The following is a 19,540-nucleotide window of genomic DNA, read 5'->3' on the forward strand; positions in this document are numbered from 1 at the left end:
TGACAAAGAAAACAATGTTCCACCACTAATTAATGTTTTATTTTTACAGCTGTTTTACACTTTTAATTATTTCCCCTGCTGTCCTGAGAATGCTTTACCCTGCTTGTATTGATTTTTCTAAATGTTTATTCCCTGATGTTTATTCCCACTGTTTAGTCTCACATATTAAAAAAGAATAATAATTAAAAAACATTTTTAAAAATGTACATTTCCAGCATTAATTATTTCTTACAGTTGTGGTTTTATGAACATAGACTAACTGTGTAGTATTGCGTTTGTTCTAAAAGTACTTACTATATCAAATCTTAAAGTAATATACTGAAAACTGCGATGAATAAAATGTAGGATAGTAAGGATCATTTACCAAAGCTGTGGAACTACATCACACGCATAGTAAATGGAGTAAAAAAGGGAAATATGAGTAATGAATGAGTCATGATCACGCAGTCTCGCTGTTACACACACGGGTTGTGCCCAAATAAGCGCACTTGCTTACTACTGAGTATTCAAGTTGTATATAACTTGTGTGCAACTTGTATACTCAGTAGTAGGCAAGTACGCTGATTCGGACGCGGCCATGCAGTCATGCATTGCTGCCACACACATGCAGCCATGCACTAAGCCGGCTGCCGTAGTTCTGCGCGTGCTCGTGTGACGCAGCAGCGCCGAACGGCAGGAGGGTTATTCAGGCAAGATGGCGACATCGGAGCCGGTAAGGGAGAATGAGGTGTCGGGCAGCTGGAGGTCTTAGTCGACCAGGAATTACACATAAATACGATTAAGATGGCACCAAGTGCCGCGTGTAAATATTACGGTACAATGAGGGAGGTGTAATGGGAGTATATAGTATGAGAAGCTATATCAGTGCTACTGTCTGGGTTCCAACATGTTCATCCCAAATGCTAACGTTACTATGCTAGCTAGCTAATGGATTGAGGGGTGGTATTGGCTAGTGTCGACTTGGTTTACATGGACTGGACAGTTGTGGTCGATACATATTCAACTGATTTATATTTACGGTTTAATTTTATTGGAAGCTTCATTGGGTGAAATTTAATTTAGGGCCGTAGCTATCCACGTCCCCTTAGACAGTCAATTCATTTGTATGATGGAATTGCAAACAAGACACGTGTGTTCCTGTTCTTGCTAGTTTCCTAACGTTAGCTTGCTAGTGCTAGCTGCTAACCGCAACAGCATTACTGATTAGCTTTGCTAGCAAGCTCGCTGAATGAACCGCATTCGCACAGCTTGAGTCAAGTAACGTTGCATAGGAAAGGGCTGAGACACTGTAATTTGGGCCATTCCTTCAAATACAACGCATTCTATTATGACTTCGATATCAACTGTAGCCAGTGTTTTCTTGTAGTAGTTACCGTTGGCTAAGAATATGTTGCTCTTAATATGAAGCCTATTAAATTACATCCTCGACTGTTAAGCATCAAAGAAAACGCTTGCGTTTCAAAATACGTTATAGATAACTGGCTAGCTAGCCAAGAAGGACACGTACTCTTCTACACACGCTGTAGTTTTTTTTTTAGTATTCGATCTGTAGCTTTATCACAACAACTGTGGATTAATCGTTTCACCAATGATAACTAACTTTAGCCGCTGAATAACCAGCTAGCTCATTCGTTTCAGTCATTGGATTCAGTCAACTGTCTAAAACGTTAGCCGTATAAACATCTTGCATCTTTATGTGTACAGATGTATGAAACTGGCTTCATACTAATCATGGCTACTAAGAAGACAATTCTAGATTCGCGTCTACAGCTAAATTTTAGTGAAAGAGCGGGTAAAAGGCGTCCAGTTTCTCAGAAGAACACATCTGCGATAGAAATTCCGCCTTAAAGTCATTTTAGTTTGGTTGCACAAAGATGCACATAGCTGGCAATGTCTCAGATTTCAGACTACGTTGTCAACCCACAATAGCTAACTTTAGGCGACCAGTCATGTCATTTTCTCAAATAATTACTTTCGCTGGAGTAACACACAACTGGCATGTTGGTTTTGCTTAGAAACTGACACGTGTTCACGTTGGGGAAATGTAGTGGGACATGTTAAGTGAATTATAACAGAATCAGGTTTTCAACACCGGGTTCACCTGAAATGGTCATTAGCCGCAATACATCTTTTAGATTACTTCTGTAGTATACACCAATCAGCCACAACATTAAAACCACCTACCTAATATTGTGTAGGTCCCCCTCGTGCCGCTAAAACAGCTCTGACCCATGGAGGCATGGACTCCTGAAGGTGTCCTCTGGTATATTTGGATTTCTGTATATATTTGTATCTACTGTATATTTGTATCTGATATTTTGTATCTACTGTAAATTTGTATCTGATTGTGTTACTTTGTTGTCTTTGATGCTGCAACAGTGAAAATTCCCCCCAGGGATCAATAAAGTACACTACTACTACTTATTACATTTTTGGTTTTTATTACATGAAAAATTTGAAATGGATTACATTATTGGGAGTTATTACACTATTTGTAGTTTATTACATTTTTAGTTGCTACAGGGCTATAAAAAGCTAAGATGTTGTTAGAGGGTGAATTATTTCCACATGATTTAAAAAACTCTCGACTGGTCAGAGCTGTTTTGGCGGCACGAGGGGGACCTGCACAATATTAGGCAGGTGGTTTTAATGTTGTGGCTGATCGGTGTATTTTGGTGAGAAATTTTGAGAAACCATAAACATTGAAAATTTGTTGGCACATAGAATGAAGGGCAGTGTGGCTCTGCACATTTCAACCATTCTTGTCCAATATGTGAAAATGAGGATTTTTTCTTTCTCCCTTTAAACAGCGCGCAGCTGACACTGAAGAAGGACCGACTGAGACTACTCTCTCTGCAGTTGCTAACCCCGAACAGTACATCAAACACCCATTGCAAAACAGGTACCAGTGCACTGCCACATACTGCCATTGATGGCCTAGTGTCTGAAAAGGAAAGGAACAGTGCCTTCTCGCTTACGCACAGGTCGCCGTCTTAACACTTGCCGTTGTTGTTTTGGATTAGAACTGGTAAGTTTTGCTTTTCTCTAGGAAATTCTGAAGTGAGTGCCAGCAGCTTCTTGGCCTTGAATCTCTGCCCCGTGTTGCTGAAAATGTGCTGTATCACATTAGGGCCGGGTGTCGCAAGAGTCGGCTCTGCTGCTGAATTCTGCCGGTCATTATTATGGAAGGGGTGGAATGGAGCCGTTTCATTATGTAGCTGCCTGCCTTACGCCGCAGCGGCAGGGCACTGCATGAGTAGCAGTACGGTTTGAGGATTTAAATGTCGTCTCAGATGCTAAGGGTAAACAGATGCTATCTGTTTGAAAAACCAAATTGTGGAAGCATCCTGCACGGTTCACAACCCGTATAGTGGCAGCTTGATATGGTGGCATCCTGAGATCAGCCACTGACCTTAATCTGCTCTGCTTGCTCAGGGGTTGGTTTGTTTAGGCAGAAAAGGCACATGTTGTGCTACTCTCCCTAGGATTTGGACAACTGGCGAAAATGCCTTTAAAAAAGCTAATGTAGATAGGGTGATGTTTAATGGCTTTATCCGTCTTTGATAATTGGTGTAATTTTGGTTGTGGTGTCTGGTTCAGCCCTGAAATTGAAACATGCTTAGTGCAAATCAGTTTTGACTTGGTATTGTGGCAGGATGTCACTTCCCTTGGTCTTTACATAATCAAATCAATCAATCAAAGCTGGATTTGTTAAAATTGTGAAATTGTCAGTTTATACTAAACAAAGTCATTTAGTTTAGTCATTTTTATTAATTTTCCCAAAGGAATAAAAAAGAAAAGCCATAAAACCCTTGACCCAGGAAAAGGCAGTCCTAGAAATGTTTGGAAAGCATGAAGGCTGGGTGCGGAATTAACACCAGCCGCTGGCCAAATACTGGTGAATTTTATCTGTGGCTGATAAGTTTGTCTACTCTATCAGTTGCATTGGCCGGTAACCACCCGTCACAAGGCCCTGTTCTATTCTAAATATCTAGTTGTGTGGAAAAATGGTGAAAATGACTGATTAGTTTTTGGATGCACCAGGCACTGTGGCCAGTAGATGAAAAGGTTAGTTTTCTGCCCTGTGTGGAGGTGATGTTTGGTCAAACATCCTACAGTCCTACAGTCAGAGTGGTCTATATTCAGGAACGCCCCTGAGCCGCTGGCAGCTGGTCGCCACGGTGACTGCAGTTGGTCTCTTTGTCATGGTTATGTTCTTAAGATTTAAAGTTGTAGAATGTGCATTTCCACCCTAGTGGTAACAGATGTGAAGTGAACCTTGGTTCCATCAGTATCCTACTGATATGCCCGATGTGAATGGGAAAAGACTTGGGGAATGCCTATATAATTTGGTAACGGCCCATGCTGGTCCTTGTAAAGCTGGGGTTTTCAACATTTTTTAAATCCTGGGACCCCCCCCCCCCCCACCCAGGTTCTGAGGTATCCATGAGATCCCCATCATAAGTTTAGGTCATATTTTGAAAATAGATTTTATATTTTGAAATATTTTCCCATATATGTGTAGTCATTGCATATCAAGCCTGGCCAGGGACCCCATGGACCCCCAGGGGTCTGCCGACCCCCTGTTCATAAACCAGGTTGTAGAGCATAGGTGACACCTGCGCAGCTACCTGACAGCCTGTATCTTCCTGAAGTTACGAGGAAGGGTAGTAGACCATAGATTTATAAAACGGTGATATTAGTTGCCTCGCATCTGACAGACATCACAACGTCACCATTGGGAATAGCAGGATAGTATAGAATTACTTTTAGTTAAGTAAATAATATATTTACAAATAAAATGACAGAAATTGTATTTTGAGATTCATAGAATACATTACTAATTACAAAGTAGACTTTGACACTCATATTGATGAAATTCTTGTTAAAGTTCTATTCATACATTTCATAGAATATATACTTAAACCAGATAAAATCAGACCACACTAAAATGCATTTCAGGCAATTGTAAATTAAATAAAACATTAAAATGATGGCGTGCTGTGTCGTTGTTGAACAGATCTGTTTCTCCTGGGATTTCAGGATTTCTTTGTAGGAGGGGTAGTTGGGGGGGGGGGTTCTGTGAAATCGCAGATTTGGGGGGATACGTTGCTACTATACTCTGCTTTTAAGCTCCGATGTACTTTATCACAAAAACCGTGTAAAGTTGCCTCGCCCGCACTGGTGCCGGGACTCGTTTCCTCTCTCGTGCATGACTGCCGTGACCTTTTCCTCGGCTCTCTTCATAAACTCCGGCATGTCCAGAACTCATCTGCCCCGGCGTCGTGCCCCAAGAAATCTGCTCCCATAAACCCCCGTTTCTGTCAGCTGCATCGAGTCCCTATTGCATCACACAGACCTTACAAACTGCCCGTCATGGCCTTGCTCTCTCTTTCATCTCCAAATGGCTTTTTCCCTGCACACTCTTTTGGTCGATCTGGCAGTAGTCTGCTCATGGGCCCCCTCGTGCACTTTAAGAGGGCAAACTCGGCTGAAATCAAACCACATCCCATCTTACTGAACGTTAACACCAGCAAGATTTCAGGCTTTGGGCACGCCCCTACAGGCATCACTTGAAGTGATTCTTTTGATGTGTTTAAAAAAATAAAAAATTTTAAACAACGGTTTGGTCTCTTGATGGTTTGCGGTTAAGCAAAAGAATCACTTCTAGTTATGACTTTAGGGGCATGCCCAAAGCCTCAAAAGCAATCATGCTAGTGCTAAACCTTCAGTAAAATAATAAAGCAAACTAGAGACCAGAGGAGTTTCAAAAGCAAGTTTAGAATACCTAAACATGATATGTGGCGTTGAATTTCTCTCAACAAATGTCATACTCCATTTGCTACAGATTTATCATGGTCATTTAGCAATTTTTAAAAAAGGTTTTCTACCACAGCTTTAATGCTGTGTAATTAAGGGTCTGTCAGAGCTGTTTTAAGGTCATCGGCTCATTGCTATAGAACAGCTCACAACACAGTTTGTGAGTCACATCAGACTAAGTGGATGTGCTCAGAATTTTTTATTCTGTAAATGTAACATGTAGCTTCAACTAGCTATGCTTATATTTTGGTAGAAAAAGTTTGTGCGTTAGTGTTGAATACACTACGGTGCCACTCTGGAGCATTGCTGTCATTGCATGTTCAAATGGCACTAATCCGCTGTGCGCAACGTTTGTAAAATGGGCTTTATTATTACCGACACTTTTTGTCAAGGCGGCTCGGAAAATGATAAAGGCAGCCTCTGTGCGGAAAAAAAACCTTTCTTTGCATCTGAAAAGATTCATCATGCCAGTGTTGGAAAGCCTATAAATAACATTGAATATGTGTCTATGGTCCTGAGGTTGGGTTGGGGTTGGGGTTGGGGTTTGGGGGGGGGGGGGGGAATCAGGTAAATGAGTTTAATTACACTTTATTAAATCCAGTTTGATCAGGAGTAATGATAGCAGGGAAAACAGTCATCAGTCTGTGCTGTTACTGAGGTTTTTATGTCAGCATTAAGCAGGGAGATGGAAAATGTGAAAGCTCTGAGCCACATTTCAAGGCGTCCTTGTCAATATTGACGTCATACAGGCCTGATAAAGTTTTCCATTATGCTGCAGTGCCAGGTCATTAGTACCCAGGCCCCTCCCTGCAGGCCCCCTGCAGCTGGAGTACTGGCAGTGTTCTGGCACACTTAGTTACACAGTACAAACCCACAGTGTAGACCCATAGTATGAACCCACTGTGTAGACCAGTGGTAACCAACCCTGTTCCTGGAGATCTACTGTATCATCCTATTGGTTTTCATTTCAACCCTAATTTAGCACACCTGACTCTACTAATTAGCTGCTCAATGAGACCTCTCACTGTTGAGTGAGGTGTGCTTTGTTAGGGTTGGAGTGAAAGCCTACTGGATGGTAGATCTCCAGGACCAGGGTCGGTTGGTTACTACTGTTGTGGACTGGTCCAGTGCTGTAAATGCCACAGCAGAGGCAGGTTTCTCTCTGACCCCAGCTTTAGGATGACCTTCGAGTCCCCGCTGCTCCCCCACCTCGCCCTTTTCTCGTTCACGCGAGCGTAGGTGGGAGAAGTGCTGACCTCACCAGCTCGGACATGTTCCAGGCCTTTCTGTGCTTTTCCCTCACTGCCCTGCCTCACGGTGCGTGTGCTGCCGTGGAGACGGGACTGGGGCGGTGGTGGGGGTGCGGGTGGGGGGGTGGGGGGGGGCCATACACAGAGTCAGAGCTTCCCCTTCGTGTTAAATTTATTCATGTGGATTAGTAGACCTAACTGCTCCTCGCTGTAGTTGTGTGTGTCCGTTCTACGTGCCACCGTTGGCACCCACCCGGGGCCTGAGCAGGCGCTTTTAAAAGCCTGTCATTATGTCATCGCTTGCTCTGCGTTCGTTCAGGTTTGATGATGTCACAGCGCTCGGTTCATGTCGTCCAGTTTGCTGGCCTTTGAAAGTGCAGCCTAAGGCTGCTTTATGGCTGTGGGTGCAGTGTGCTGGGAGCCCAGCTGGCAGGCCTGCCTCTCCTTCCAGATGATGTGTAACGTGAGTCGGCTAGGAGCGGTGGAATCTGTGCCTAAAGGAATCCAGCACGGCAGTCTAGCTTTTCACATTCAATACCAGCCACCCCCCCTCCTTTACCTTCCCCTAAAGTACCAGTTAGAGTAGATCATTGGAATAGACAGTATTTAAGGTGTGTGGGTGTGCTTGTTTGTTTGTGTGTGTGTATTTGTTAGTGTTTGTATGTTGGTGTCTGGTCTCTTATCTACGTTTGAAAAAAAAAAAGTAACAGTAACACAAAGTAGCTTGCCTGAGCTGGAATTGGTTGTTGTGAAAAGTGGAGGCGCATGATAATAATCTATTAATTAACAGGATAGAACACATTCTGTCCTGACTAAATTTGCTTTAGAATCATGATTGTTTTCATTAGCTAAAGATTTACCTCGGCTGAAATTTTTCCAGAGTGAATGAACGGAGGTCTCTAAGGCAACCGTCACCTGAGGTGCGTTCACATCAGACAGTCTGCCAAACACATTTCCCCATCTGCCGTTCATTTCCTCACGTTTCAGACCTGTTTTCGGGTCATTCGCTTTTGTTCGCAATTCTCGATGAGCAGGAAGCTAACAGAAAAATTTTCTAAATACTTCACTGGAGACGAATTTTGAGATCAACTTGTACTTCAGTAATCCAAAACTTTCCTTCCAAAAGAATTCACCAGGGTTTGCTGGGTTTTTCCCCTAATTTTTGTTCCTTTGTGTGTGGGGGCTGTCGCCATCAGAGGGTTTGGCGTACTGAATTGACAGGTATACGGGGCTCCACCCCTGATGAGCACGCTCAGCAGCTTCAGTTCTCACAGCGGCATTGTGGGAACATGGCAGCCATTTGCCAGTTCTCTCTCTGCAGGGCGGTGGACTCGGTGAAGGGGAGAGAGAGTGACAGCGGTGTCCTGAAGTGACCTGGAAGCTGGCCGTCCGAACGCTTGGCCTAACGAGAGGCGATCCTAAAAGAGTGTTTTTCCTTTCTCGTCTACAGATGGGCCCTCTGGTATTTCAAAAATGACAAAAGCAAAAGCTGGACAGAAAACCTTCGACTCATTGCCAAGTTTGATACAGTGGAAGACTTCTGGGCGTAAGTCCATTTCCCTGGGCTCCACACCACCAGCATTACGTCACCGTAAATTCTGCACATGAGCTGGACGGCGGAAAAAAAGACTGACGTGTTCTTTTTCAAACGCCTTTTAAAATAATCTTAGATGACATGGCTGCTCTTTGTTTACATTAAGAGATGGGTTTGGGCTCCCTGCTCCCGTCAGATATATTAAAAGTGGACATTTGGCTGCTCCTCTTAACTTTCCCTGAAGGTAGCAGCTTAGTGCCAGGCCCCATGTTTACTGCTGCTCACCTCAAAACGAGTTCACATTATCCCGGGCCCTGCAGAAGTTCTCTGTGGTTTTTCTCATCTCTTTAGGTTTGTCTTTATCAAACGGCATTGTAAACTGCAATTCCATTCAACACCCAGTGTACCTTTGTCCCTGTTCAGTATCTACCTGCCTCCCTTAATACCAGACAAGGGTCTTTGCCACCGTGAAATCATGAACACAGATTTAAAGCAGCAAACCTGAATATAGGTCTTTCTGTGCATTGTTGTGATCATTTTCTTACAGGCACTAACCTGTCCCTTTGATCTTGTCCTCTAGATTATATAATCACATACAGCAGCCGAGCAAGCTTGGGTATGGATGTGACTATTGTTTATTTAAGGTAAGACCGTGGGTAGCCATCACCTCCTGTTCCATGGGAAATCTGGGAATAATGTGTTTTTGAAATGGCTTATTTAAAAAAATTCTCTTCCCTTGTAGTGAATAGTCGGATCGTTATCATCTGCATGCTGTTTGCGGTTATCTCACCATTAGTAACAGCACATACAGATACGCATTATATTTCTTGGAAATGGATTCGATTAGGCCAATCCTGTCTGCCCTGTGCTCGCAGCCCTGTAAGGCTCTGCATGGTTAGTCTTAGCTTCACGCCGGGAAGGCCTCAATCAGTCAGCCCTGTAAGGCTCTGCATGGTTAGTCTTAGCTTCACGCCGGGAAGGCCACATTCACTCAGCCAGTAAAACATCATTTCTTGCGAGTTCGGCCTTTTCCTTTTTTTGTGAATTGTACTTTTTTTCTGTAGTTCTGTGCGCCGCCTGTGCTGTTCTGCCGTGTTGTGCATGCGGAACGGTGCTTTGCTAGATTCTGAAGACTGAAGGATCGACAAACCCTTTTCTGCCTGCTGTTTCAGGATGGCATCAAACCCATGTGGGAGGATGACAGGAATAAACTGGGAGGCCGGTGGTTAATGACCCTCAATAAGCAGCAGCGACACAACGACCTCGACCGTTACTGGATGGAGACGGTGAGCCCCGCGCGCTCCTGGCGAGTGTTTTAGGCTTTCTGTGCCGAAACGGCGCTGTCAGGCCACACCACAGCAGAGCAGTGGTTGACTGAAATCATGGTGTAGGTACACTGCTATTGAGCATCTTTTCTCAACTGTAAACTCTAAGATCTTTGCTGAACAGTCATTGCATTCTGCCTCTAACAGTGCTCAGTCATGCATTCTGCCTCTAACAGTGCTCAGTCATCGCATTCTGCCCCTCTAACAGTGCACAGTCATTGTATTCTGCCTCTAACAGTGCTCAGTCATCACATTTAGCCTCTAACAGTGCTCAGTCATCGCATTCTGCCTCTAACAGTGCTCAGTCATCGCATTCTGCCTCTAACAGTGCTCAGTCATCATATTTAGCCTCTAACAGTGCTCAGTCATCGCATTCTGCCTCTAACAGTGCTCAGTCATCGCATTCTGCCTCTAACAGTGCTCAGTCATCACATTTAGCCTCTAACAGTGCACAGTCATTGTATTCTGCCTCTCCAACAGTGCTCAGTCATCGCATTCTGCCTAACAGTGCTCACTCATCGCATTCTACCTCTCTAACAGTGCTCAGTCATGGCATTCTGCCTAACAGTGCTCAGTCATGGCATTCTGCCTCTAACAGTGCTCAGGCACACATCTTGAACACAGTGGTCAGCAGGGATCTGATGTGGGTGGACTGTACGCCTGTCGGCATGGAGACCATGTACTGTAGCTGCTATGAGGGGATAGTGGTGGCCAGTCAGCTGACCTGTACGCCTGTGGTTGTTTTTGAAGCTGTTGTGCTTAATCGGAGAGTCGTTCGATGAGGCCAGCGATGATGTGTGTGGGGCTGTGGTCAACGTCCGGCCAAAGGGGGACAAATTAGCCATCTGGACTGGAAACTGCCAAAATAGGGACGCTATTATGACAATAGGGTGAGTCTGACTAACCTTTCGCTCTTTTTGTTTTAATTTCAATAATTTAAGTTCACTTCAGTTATTGTACTTATTTTAGCTTTGATGAAACTTGAAAATTTTAAAACAATTTTCTTAAATTGTTTGTGTGATACTGGAATGTGTTGGATGCCGGATTTTCCCTGAATTCCTTAGTTTAGACTTTCTATTGCTGCCCAATGGTTGTGCTCAGGCTGCTCCCCTTTTGTCCACTAGGTGGCAGTAATGTAGTTTTGAATGTCTTTATGAGCTCACACAGGGAGCTAACCGTACAGGGGGCTGAATGTATCACACATTCTTCACCTTGCCGAATCCACCATGTGTTCGGTGACTTATTTGTTTTTGAAAACCTCTTTGTTTGTTAACCATTTAATTATAACGATAATTAATTTTTTAAATGAAGATGGCACAAACTGCTACTGTGAGATTTGTGCTGAACATTAAAAATACTACTCACAGTCACCAGTTAGTTGGTGGTGCTGTGCAAACAGAATTACAAAAATAGACAGGCCTAACACATTGCAGTTGTGTATTGGGTTTCTGTCAGGGTATGCGTAGTATATGCAAAAACAACCACAGAATAACGCTATGTTAAATTCTAAACATATTGTGTGTGTGTTAAGCATGTTCCCACTCCTCAGCATTGGCATATGCGCACATCATACTCATTAGGGCTGTGTAGGGAAGGTAAAGCAAATGACACTTCCATAAGTTGCCCATGGGAGGTGTAGTTTGGTCCATGTCAGATACGCATTGAAATCTTAAGCTCTGGACTACACCTCCCATCCTGCTCTTTGCTAAATCTTTTGCGAAGCTCTTCCTTTTAAATGTGCTTCAGATGTGCATGTGTATTCTCACTCTGTGTCGCAACGCTGTCTGTCATCTCTCAACTGCAGGCAACAGTACAAAGAGCGTTTGAACATCCCCAGCAAAGCCCTCATTGGCTACCAGTCACATGACGACACCTCTAGCAAAAGCGGATCCACGACGAAGAATATGTACACAGTTTGAAGAAGTTTGTTTTGTTTTGCTGTAGGTTTATAAAATTATCCATTTGCATCATATTATTAATACTTTTTGAGTTGTCAACTACTGTAGTGTCCTTTTTAAAGAAAACCGTTTAAATATGTACAATAATCCTTCATCTTAGCTGATCAGCGGAAGCACAGCGTCGGTGTGCTGATCAACGGACAGGCAAGAGAGATGGCGCAAGCGTCAGCTGAAGCCTATTGGGTTTAACTAGAAGATTAATAATGATAAAAGAATAGTAGTTTTGGGAAACGTGTACGACTAATACTGACTACCCTAGCTGAGGAGGTGGCAAGGCTTGAATTTAAAAAAAGAAAGAAAGAAAAAAAACAACATTTATTAGCTTTTGCTTTTCTTGATCTCATGCAGAAAACTGATCCTTATGAAAATGTTTCTCAGTGCCAGAGGGGAAGGGGGGGGGGGGAAGGGGCGGTTCTCCTTTAAGGGCCTTCCCTGAGTCCGCTAGCTGGCGTGCGTTAGCGCGTAGTCAGCTGCAGCAGGTCAGGGCTCACGCCCGTCTCTACCCCACCGCTCTTCGTTTCCGACTCGACGATGACCACGTTATGCTTTTGGCCATTCTGAAATTGAAAGTCCCTGCTTGTAGGACTAGTTTGGACTGTTGTTTCCCCAACCCCCACACATGGTTATTTATGATATGTGCATTGCAGGTGAACCAAAGTTGGAGGAAAACCATGTTTCTCCCCGAGCAAGCTAGGTCTATGGGCTGATGCTTGATGGTATTTTATACAGTTGTACTGAATCGGTTACAGGTGTGGATGCCCATGCTTTTTTTTTGGACTGGCTTCTCACTATTGTTTCTGCCTAACAATGCTGTTGACATTCACCAGGTCACGCTCTGTTCAGAGGTTACTGCAAAAAAATAAGAAAATCCATCATGATTGATTTTGCTCTTAATGTGTGTTTATTATCAGTTTTTTTTTTCAGGATGTATATTAAGTTCTTTCAAGTAAAGGTTAAGTGCTTTGCATTAACGTCAGATTCAAGTGGTTGTTTTTTTTGTGTGTGCTTTCTTTCTGGGCCTTAATAGGGTCCAGTTTTAGGCTGTTTCAGTACATTTATCAGGGTCAATATATTTTGGGGTTTTTCTATTTTGAAGGAGGTGAGAACCTTTAGGCCACCTACTTTGGGTTCTGCTGTGCAACAGAGACACTGATGGAAAATTCAGCTAAATGCAATTAGCCGTCTAAAATGCCTTATTATGGATACTGGTTACTAGCCGGTGTTTTAAGTAGCGAAGGGAAGTTTTAAGAAATTATAATTTGCTCGCTGTGCCATTACTTGGCTATAAGCTGGCTTTTAAGTCAGTTGCATTATTTGCAGAATTCCCATAAAATCTCTTTGTAAATTTAACCCCTTAAACCCCACTTAAATTCTTGTAAGAATAACATTTGTAAGAATCCCCTGTCTTAAATAAACATCATTATCTCCAAAATTATAATTGTTCATAATGGTTAGTTATCACACAATATAAAAGAAATTAGAAAACAATCAAACCACTTGGTTTTACTTTGCTGAGTTCTCTGACCTGCAATCAGCTGCCAGGCTGCTGGCTTGTCAGCAGTAAACCTGATCACAATAGAGTGAGAGCTCACAAGGAGGAAAATGAACAAAAATATTTAATCATAGCGATTTGCAATAATAGAATTCCCTTTTTCCACTACTGCAGTGTCTGCAGTGTTTTCCAATAAATAAACAAAGCTCCAATAAAGCGTGTGCTAAGCTTCCACTCATGCACTCGTGAAAATGCAAAGTGCAAGTAAGTCGGTACGCAGTAGAATAAGCTAAGCTGTAGTTTCAGCTAGAAGAAAGCTGTAAATTGCGTTCGAAAGCTATGTAAATTAGTTTGAAAAACACAACACTATGATTACTGTAACATATACTGGGTTTCCAAGCAGGGACAAAAGTCATGATGGGTAGATCTTAGCGAGGGTAAGTAGTAGCTTGCTTTTAGGACTTTTACTTGCCACTGGAATGTCTATCATTATGGCTATCGTAAGAAGTTGCCTTTTATTTAGGAAAAAACCACACTTCGCCTTTGATTTTTTTTTGCGTACATAGAAATGCTTGTTTTCAAACGCTCATGAAAACGCTTACAGCTCAATGGAAATAACACATCATGAATAATCACTTCTGCTAGCCTGTATACAAAGAGCAGATTGATTGCTTATGAATCAGAGGGGAATTTTAGCCCCTCTGATCCATCATTGTAGTATTAGCAGTTGCTTGAGTTGTTGCGGACAGTTATTAGATTATAAAAAATTATGATCATCCCCCTGGCGTGTGAGAGAGTCCGAAGTCAAAGGCCTTTGCCTTGGGGATAGGACAAATAGCAGTTACTGTTTTTAATCGCATATTTTGTTTGTCCAGAAAATCGGGCGAAAGTAAATCTCTGTCACCAAAATCCTAAGCAACACTTCTCTGGAATTCAAATGATGGATGAAACGGACGAGTGTCCATTCGAAATCTACTAGGAATCTGCATCATCATCAGCAGGATGCTGATAAACTTATTGTTTACATTGTTTTTGTGTTATTAATGTTTGTACTCAGTGTTTTCACCTCAGTGATTCAGACAGTCCTCTGAGAACTGGTAGCTGAAATTTCTCTCTTATGTACAAAAAAGAAAAAAAGAAATGGTCACATTCCATTGAGTAGACCTCACCAAGTTGTCATTCCTGTTTTCCCAGCTACATTTGACTTTTGAGATATCATGAACTGCATTTATCTAAACGCAAGGCTAACTTGAATTCTCAAAAGAATCAATCTACATTTCTTGTTTACCCGGTTGCCAGAGAGAACATAATAGTTTTATGGGTGAATTATTATGCCATGAGGGTCTGTGGCAAATCTGTAGCCATCACTGACCAATGTGATCGTACACCATATAGACATTTGAAATCATGCCTTTTGGTTTTAGAATTTAAAACCAATCCACAATTTAAATGTAGATCACAGATAACATACAGAAATGCTATATAGTTGAGAGCTATAGAAGCAACAGAAGGCTTAAATTGACAGCTGTCAATGACAACGCTATTGAAATATGATCATTGTAAGAAATCGAAAGCTTTGCAATATTGAAATGTATAACATGTAAAGCCCCATCGAAAAAAGCGTGTTTTAGTGGTTAACTCCTCTTGGAGCTGTGACTTTCACTACGAGTGAAATTTAGATTTTTGTGCAGTAAGATTTTTGAACCTTTTTCACCTTCCACTGTAGGCAGAGTGTCTCCATGCTTCCCTATAATCTGGAGTTGGAAATGTACGTACGACCAAAATTTGTGATGTCACAAATGTCAATCCTGTCATGGTCCACAATGCAAAGATGCAAATTATTGGACAGCAGCGTGTTAAACTGAAACCTTAGTGTACAGAAAGCTGACTAGTTGGTGGCGTTGTGACGGTTGATGTGTTGAACATGGCTGACCGTGCAGTTTTAGGGTGCAGTCCTGAGGTAGGAACTTTGTTCCACTCGTTACCAAAGGAGCCCGTTCTAAAACTAAAAAAAGGGTGTAATTTGTTTATGAAAATTGCCTCTGTACCTGATGGCACAAAGGGAATTTGTGTTTGTAGTGCACATTTTACCGATGACTGCTTCCAGAACAGTCATGCAGAACTCGAAGGGTTTCGCAGAGGGATTGATTTTGATTCTGGATGCCGTGCCGACTGTATATCCTGGGACCACAGAAGCAAGCATTGCTAATTTGCATCTTCATAGATTCTGGCATTCTTAATGAGTGTAAAGGTGTACGGATGCTACTAAGCCATTTTCAGTAGTTTATTGGACATTTTTTGCTGGAAAAACCATGATTGTTAAATTATTCAATGTAGAATATTTTTTAAGGCTTTAAAATACATCTGGCAGCGTACTATAATGAGCTTATTCACATGTGCATTGTTCACAATTTAAGATTTATGATTTATAAATGGGTCATGTTTTGAAACAATTGTACGTGTCTAGACATTTTAGGAAACAATGGTGCACTCACATTTAGGATTAATTCCAAAATGATTTTATGAATGAGGCCACTGATGTCTTGGTTTTGCGCAAAAACCTGCACCTACATTGCCATTTTCAGATTAGACTGTATACCCCCTGATTTAGTCTAACCACTTGTTGTAGGATTCAATTTCAGTTTGTGTGTATTTTAGCCAGACGCCTCACTTATCTTAATTAAGCCTCATGTCGCAGAGTAAACAGTATACAGAAAAGTAAACCCGCACGCTTTGGTTTTTCCATACGCGTCTGGGTCAAATTCCAACTCCACAAGCTGCTTGGTTACACCTGACACTGTACAAATATTAATAGCAGACGGCAGCATTCAAGCAGTTCAGGCCTGCCCTGGGTGGCAGCTGGAGTCCGGAGAGACGAGGCGTACACTTTAATAACACTCTTCTGTGGGTGCGGACGCACGTCAGCAGGCCGCTCTCCCATTGCTTTACCCGAGAATAAAGCCCTGTGGAATTATGAAGCCCGCTTGATGGACGCTTATGTGGGCGGCAGTGTGCTTCTGCGTTATATTCTGAAAGGGGCTGAGTAGGCCAAGTACGCACGACGGGGCAGCGATTACCTAAGAGGTTTTGTTTCTTGCGACGAAGGTGTCGTTTGGGTGGGGAGGCAAACGTGCAAATGATTTCCAGCGATGCGTCACAAACCTGTACTGCAGGAACATACTGGTACACTGTGTGCATTTAGGAAGACATTTGTACTACTTAATGATTACATTTTTCACTTTTGTTGGACATTATCACTGGAACTTTATTGAAAAGCAACTACACTGGAAACGGGTCACAGGTGGACTGACTTATTAAAAGTTCCTTTATCAGTAACTATTTATGTATTCATTTACTAAGTGTGTTTGACATTAATTTTGATTACATCAGTACAACTAAAGTCAACACTTAAAGGTGGAACTGGTTTGTCCTGCCTGCTGTTAAAACAGACCAAGGACCACACCTTATTTCATGAAAGCCTTTGAGCACATAGGAATGACTCAGTGTGTGCAAATGGCGCAAGTGAAAATAGGGTTTACCTCCATTTTTTGTTCTTCAACTGGAGAGTCCAATACTGCGTTCACTCCGAAGCAACAACCCTCGTAAAACCTGCGTTTGCCATTGGTGTTAAACGGTCAGGTCAGCTACGCAGCGCAGCCAGCTGACCGACCCTCAATCTTGTCGTCAGTTTTTGTCATTTCCTTAATCGGTGCTCCAAGTCTTATAACTTATAAAGGGGGAGACATAGCTCAGGAGGTAAGAGCGGTTGTCTGGCCGTCGGAAGGTTGCTGGTTCGATCCCTCGCCCTGGGCGTGTCGAAGTGTCCCTGAGCAAGTCACCTAACCCCCTAATTGCTCCCAACGAGCTGATTGGTACCTTGCATGGCAGCCTTTCACCGTTGGTGTGTGAGTGTGAGTGTGTGTGTGTGAATGGGTGAATGAGAGGCATCAATTGTAATGCGCTTTGGATAAAAGCGCTATATAAATGCAGTCCATTTACCATTCGCCCTCATGCACAAACAATTTTGCGAAACCTTAGGGAGTTTGTTTTCCAAGAGCCAGAATTACTCAAAATATTACTGAAACAAAGTAACGGAAGCTCCGCTTTAAATTTTTTTGCCGGTACAGAACATTCTCAGCATGCATGAGGAAAACATGGTTTGTTTACACAGGAGAAACAATGCTTTCCCTTTCATGCAAGCCTAACGTCTTAACACCATTAGAAATGTAATTTCACAGGCTAAAATGCATCTCAGTCATCGCTACAACATCTTGCCGTTAGCTGGTGGTTTTCTGTAGGCCTACAGGGCAGAAATTATACTGTCTATGTCGAGTCGTCGCTGGTGGACGGCAGGTCCCCTTGGCTATACTGTGGGACTGTTTGGCTAGTACTGGTCAGAGGACCATGCAGATGGGCTCATCTTGTTACAGAGAGCCTTTACAAACTGGAGATAATAACATTCCTATGCACACAGTGCTTTTGATGTGTATGCAACTGTGGAACAGACAACAATAATTCCTCTAGAGATTTTAAGTAAACAATGGACAAGCTATCTCATTTTTTGTTGTAACACTTTCAAACGGTATATCATGTGACCAGATTTATTTAAAATTTCACTGTAAAAAAAAATGGAATGAATGTAAAAAAAAAAATAGGCCAATGTGACTCAAAGTGTGTGCAAACGCTTTCATGAAATCAAGTGTGGTCCTTGGTCTTTTTTTTGCTGAAAAACTTGTTTTTCGTATTTTTTTAAATGGTTAACTCCTCTTTGAAGATTTGAAGTTTTAGAAGATTGATTTATGTACAGAACATGCACCAGAGTGCATTTTTAACATTCTTCCACTGTAGACAGACACTGCTTCTCCATACTTCCCTGTAGTCCCTAAAGTTGAAAATGTACACGTGCAAGCAAGATTTGTAATGTCACAAATATTGCGAACCTGTCATGGTCCATCATGCAAAGATATGTAGAATATAGGAGAGCTGATGTGGTAAACTGAAACCTTAGTGCACAGAAATCTGACTATTTGTTGTGACATTTGTTGTGTCAGTTGATGTGTTGAACGTGTCAGACTGCATAGTTTTAGGGTGAAATATTAAGGATGGAACTACTTTTTACCAAAGGTGAACCAAAGGTCCGTTCTAAAACAAAAATGCAAGGAATTTGCCTATAAAAATTGCCTCGATGTAACAGACAGCATAAAGGGAATCTGTTTTAGCGCACATTTTACCGATGACTACTTCCAGAACTTCATGCAAAACTCAAAGGGATTCGCAGAGGAATTGATTTTGAATCTGGATGCCGTTCCAATTTTATATCCCGGGATCACGGCAGCAAGTGTTGCTAATTTGCATATTCGTAGATTCTGGCATTCTCAATGAGGGCAAAGGTGTGGAGATGTTTATTGATCATTTTCTGCTGGAAAAACCATATTAAACAAATTATTTGATATAGAATATATTTTAAGGTTTTAAAACACATCTGGAGGGGTACTTTAAGGGGTTGATCCAGCATAATTGCAAACTACATTGTATCCACTAGCCAGCTGGCTTCTCAATACTTCCCTGAAGTATTGTCTTTTTTTTGTACACCATATGACCAAAAGTATCTGGACGCCTCTTGCGGCTGTTTTTTTTCATGGTTTGTGCTAGGCTCCTTAGTTCCAGTAAATGCAAATCTTAATGCTACGGCATACAATCACTTTCACATTCTAGACAATTCTTTGCTTTGCAGTTTGGGGAAGGCCCGTACCTGTTTCAGCATGATAATGCCCCCAGGCACACAGTGAGGTCCATAAAGAAATGGTTTTGTGAGAATGGTGTAAAAGAACTTGACTGGCCTGCACGGAGCCCTGATCTCAACCCCATCCAACCCCATCAATTGGAAAGCTAACTGTGAACCATGCCTAATCACCCAATCAGCACCCAACGTCACTAAAGCTCTTCTGGCCAAATGGAAGCAAATCCCAGCGGCAATGCTCAAACATCTAGTATAAAGCCTTCCACAGAAAAGTGGAGGTTGTTATAGCAGCAAAGGGTGGACCAGCACCATATTAATGCCCATAATTTTGGCCATATGGTGTACTTCTGCTTTTGCTGAATGATCTTGACATTGCATAGTAAGTAAAACACAAGTTCATATCTTTTCTTTGTTCATCACT

The 19,540-nt window shown here is 42.3% G+C and overlaps 1 protein-coding gene across 1 annotated transcript; it reads left to right on the forward strand.

The window, feature by feature from the left end:
• The first annotated feature begins 577 nt into the window (after positions 1 to 577).
• Positions 578 to 12,870, forward strand: eif4e1c (eukaryotic translation initiation factor 4E family member 1c). The gene is made up of 7 exons (XM_035401109.1): positions 578 to 712; positions 2,811 to 2,902; positions 8,521 to 8,616; positions 9,185 to 9,248; positions 9,777 to 9,890; positions 10,680 to 10,819; positions 11,734 to 12,870. The coding sequence occupies exons 1-7, from the start codon at positions 695 to 697 to the stop codon at positions 11,846 to 11,848; spliced, it is 639 nt and encodes a 212-aa protein (XP_035257000.1). The 5' UTR covers positions 578 to 694; the 3' UTR covers positions 11,849 to 12,870.
• The last annotated feature ends 6,670 nt before the right edge of the window (positions 12,871 to 19,540 follow it).

Source organism: Anguilla anguilla, chromosome 18, assembly GCF_013347855.1.
Source record: "Anguilla anguilla isolate fAngAng1 chromosome 18, fAngAng1.pri, whole genome shotgun sequence".
NCBI lineage: Eukaryota > Metazoa > Chordata > Actinopteri > Anguilliformes > Anguillidae > Anguilla > Anguilla anguilla.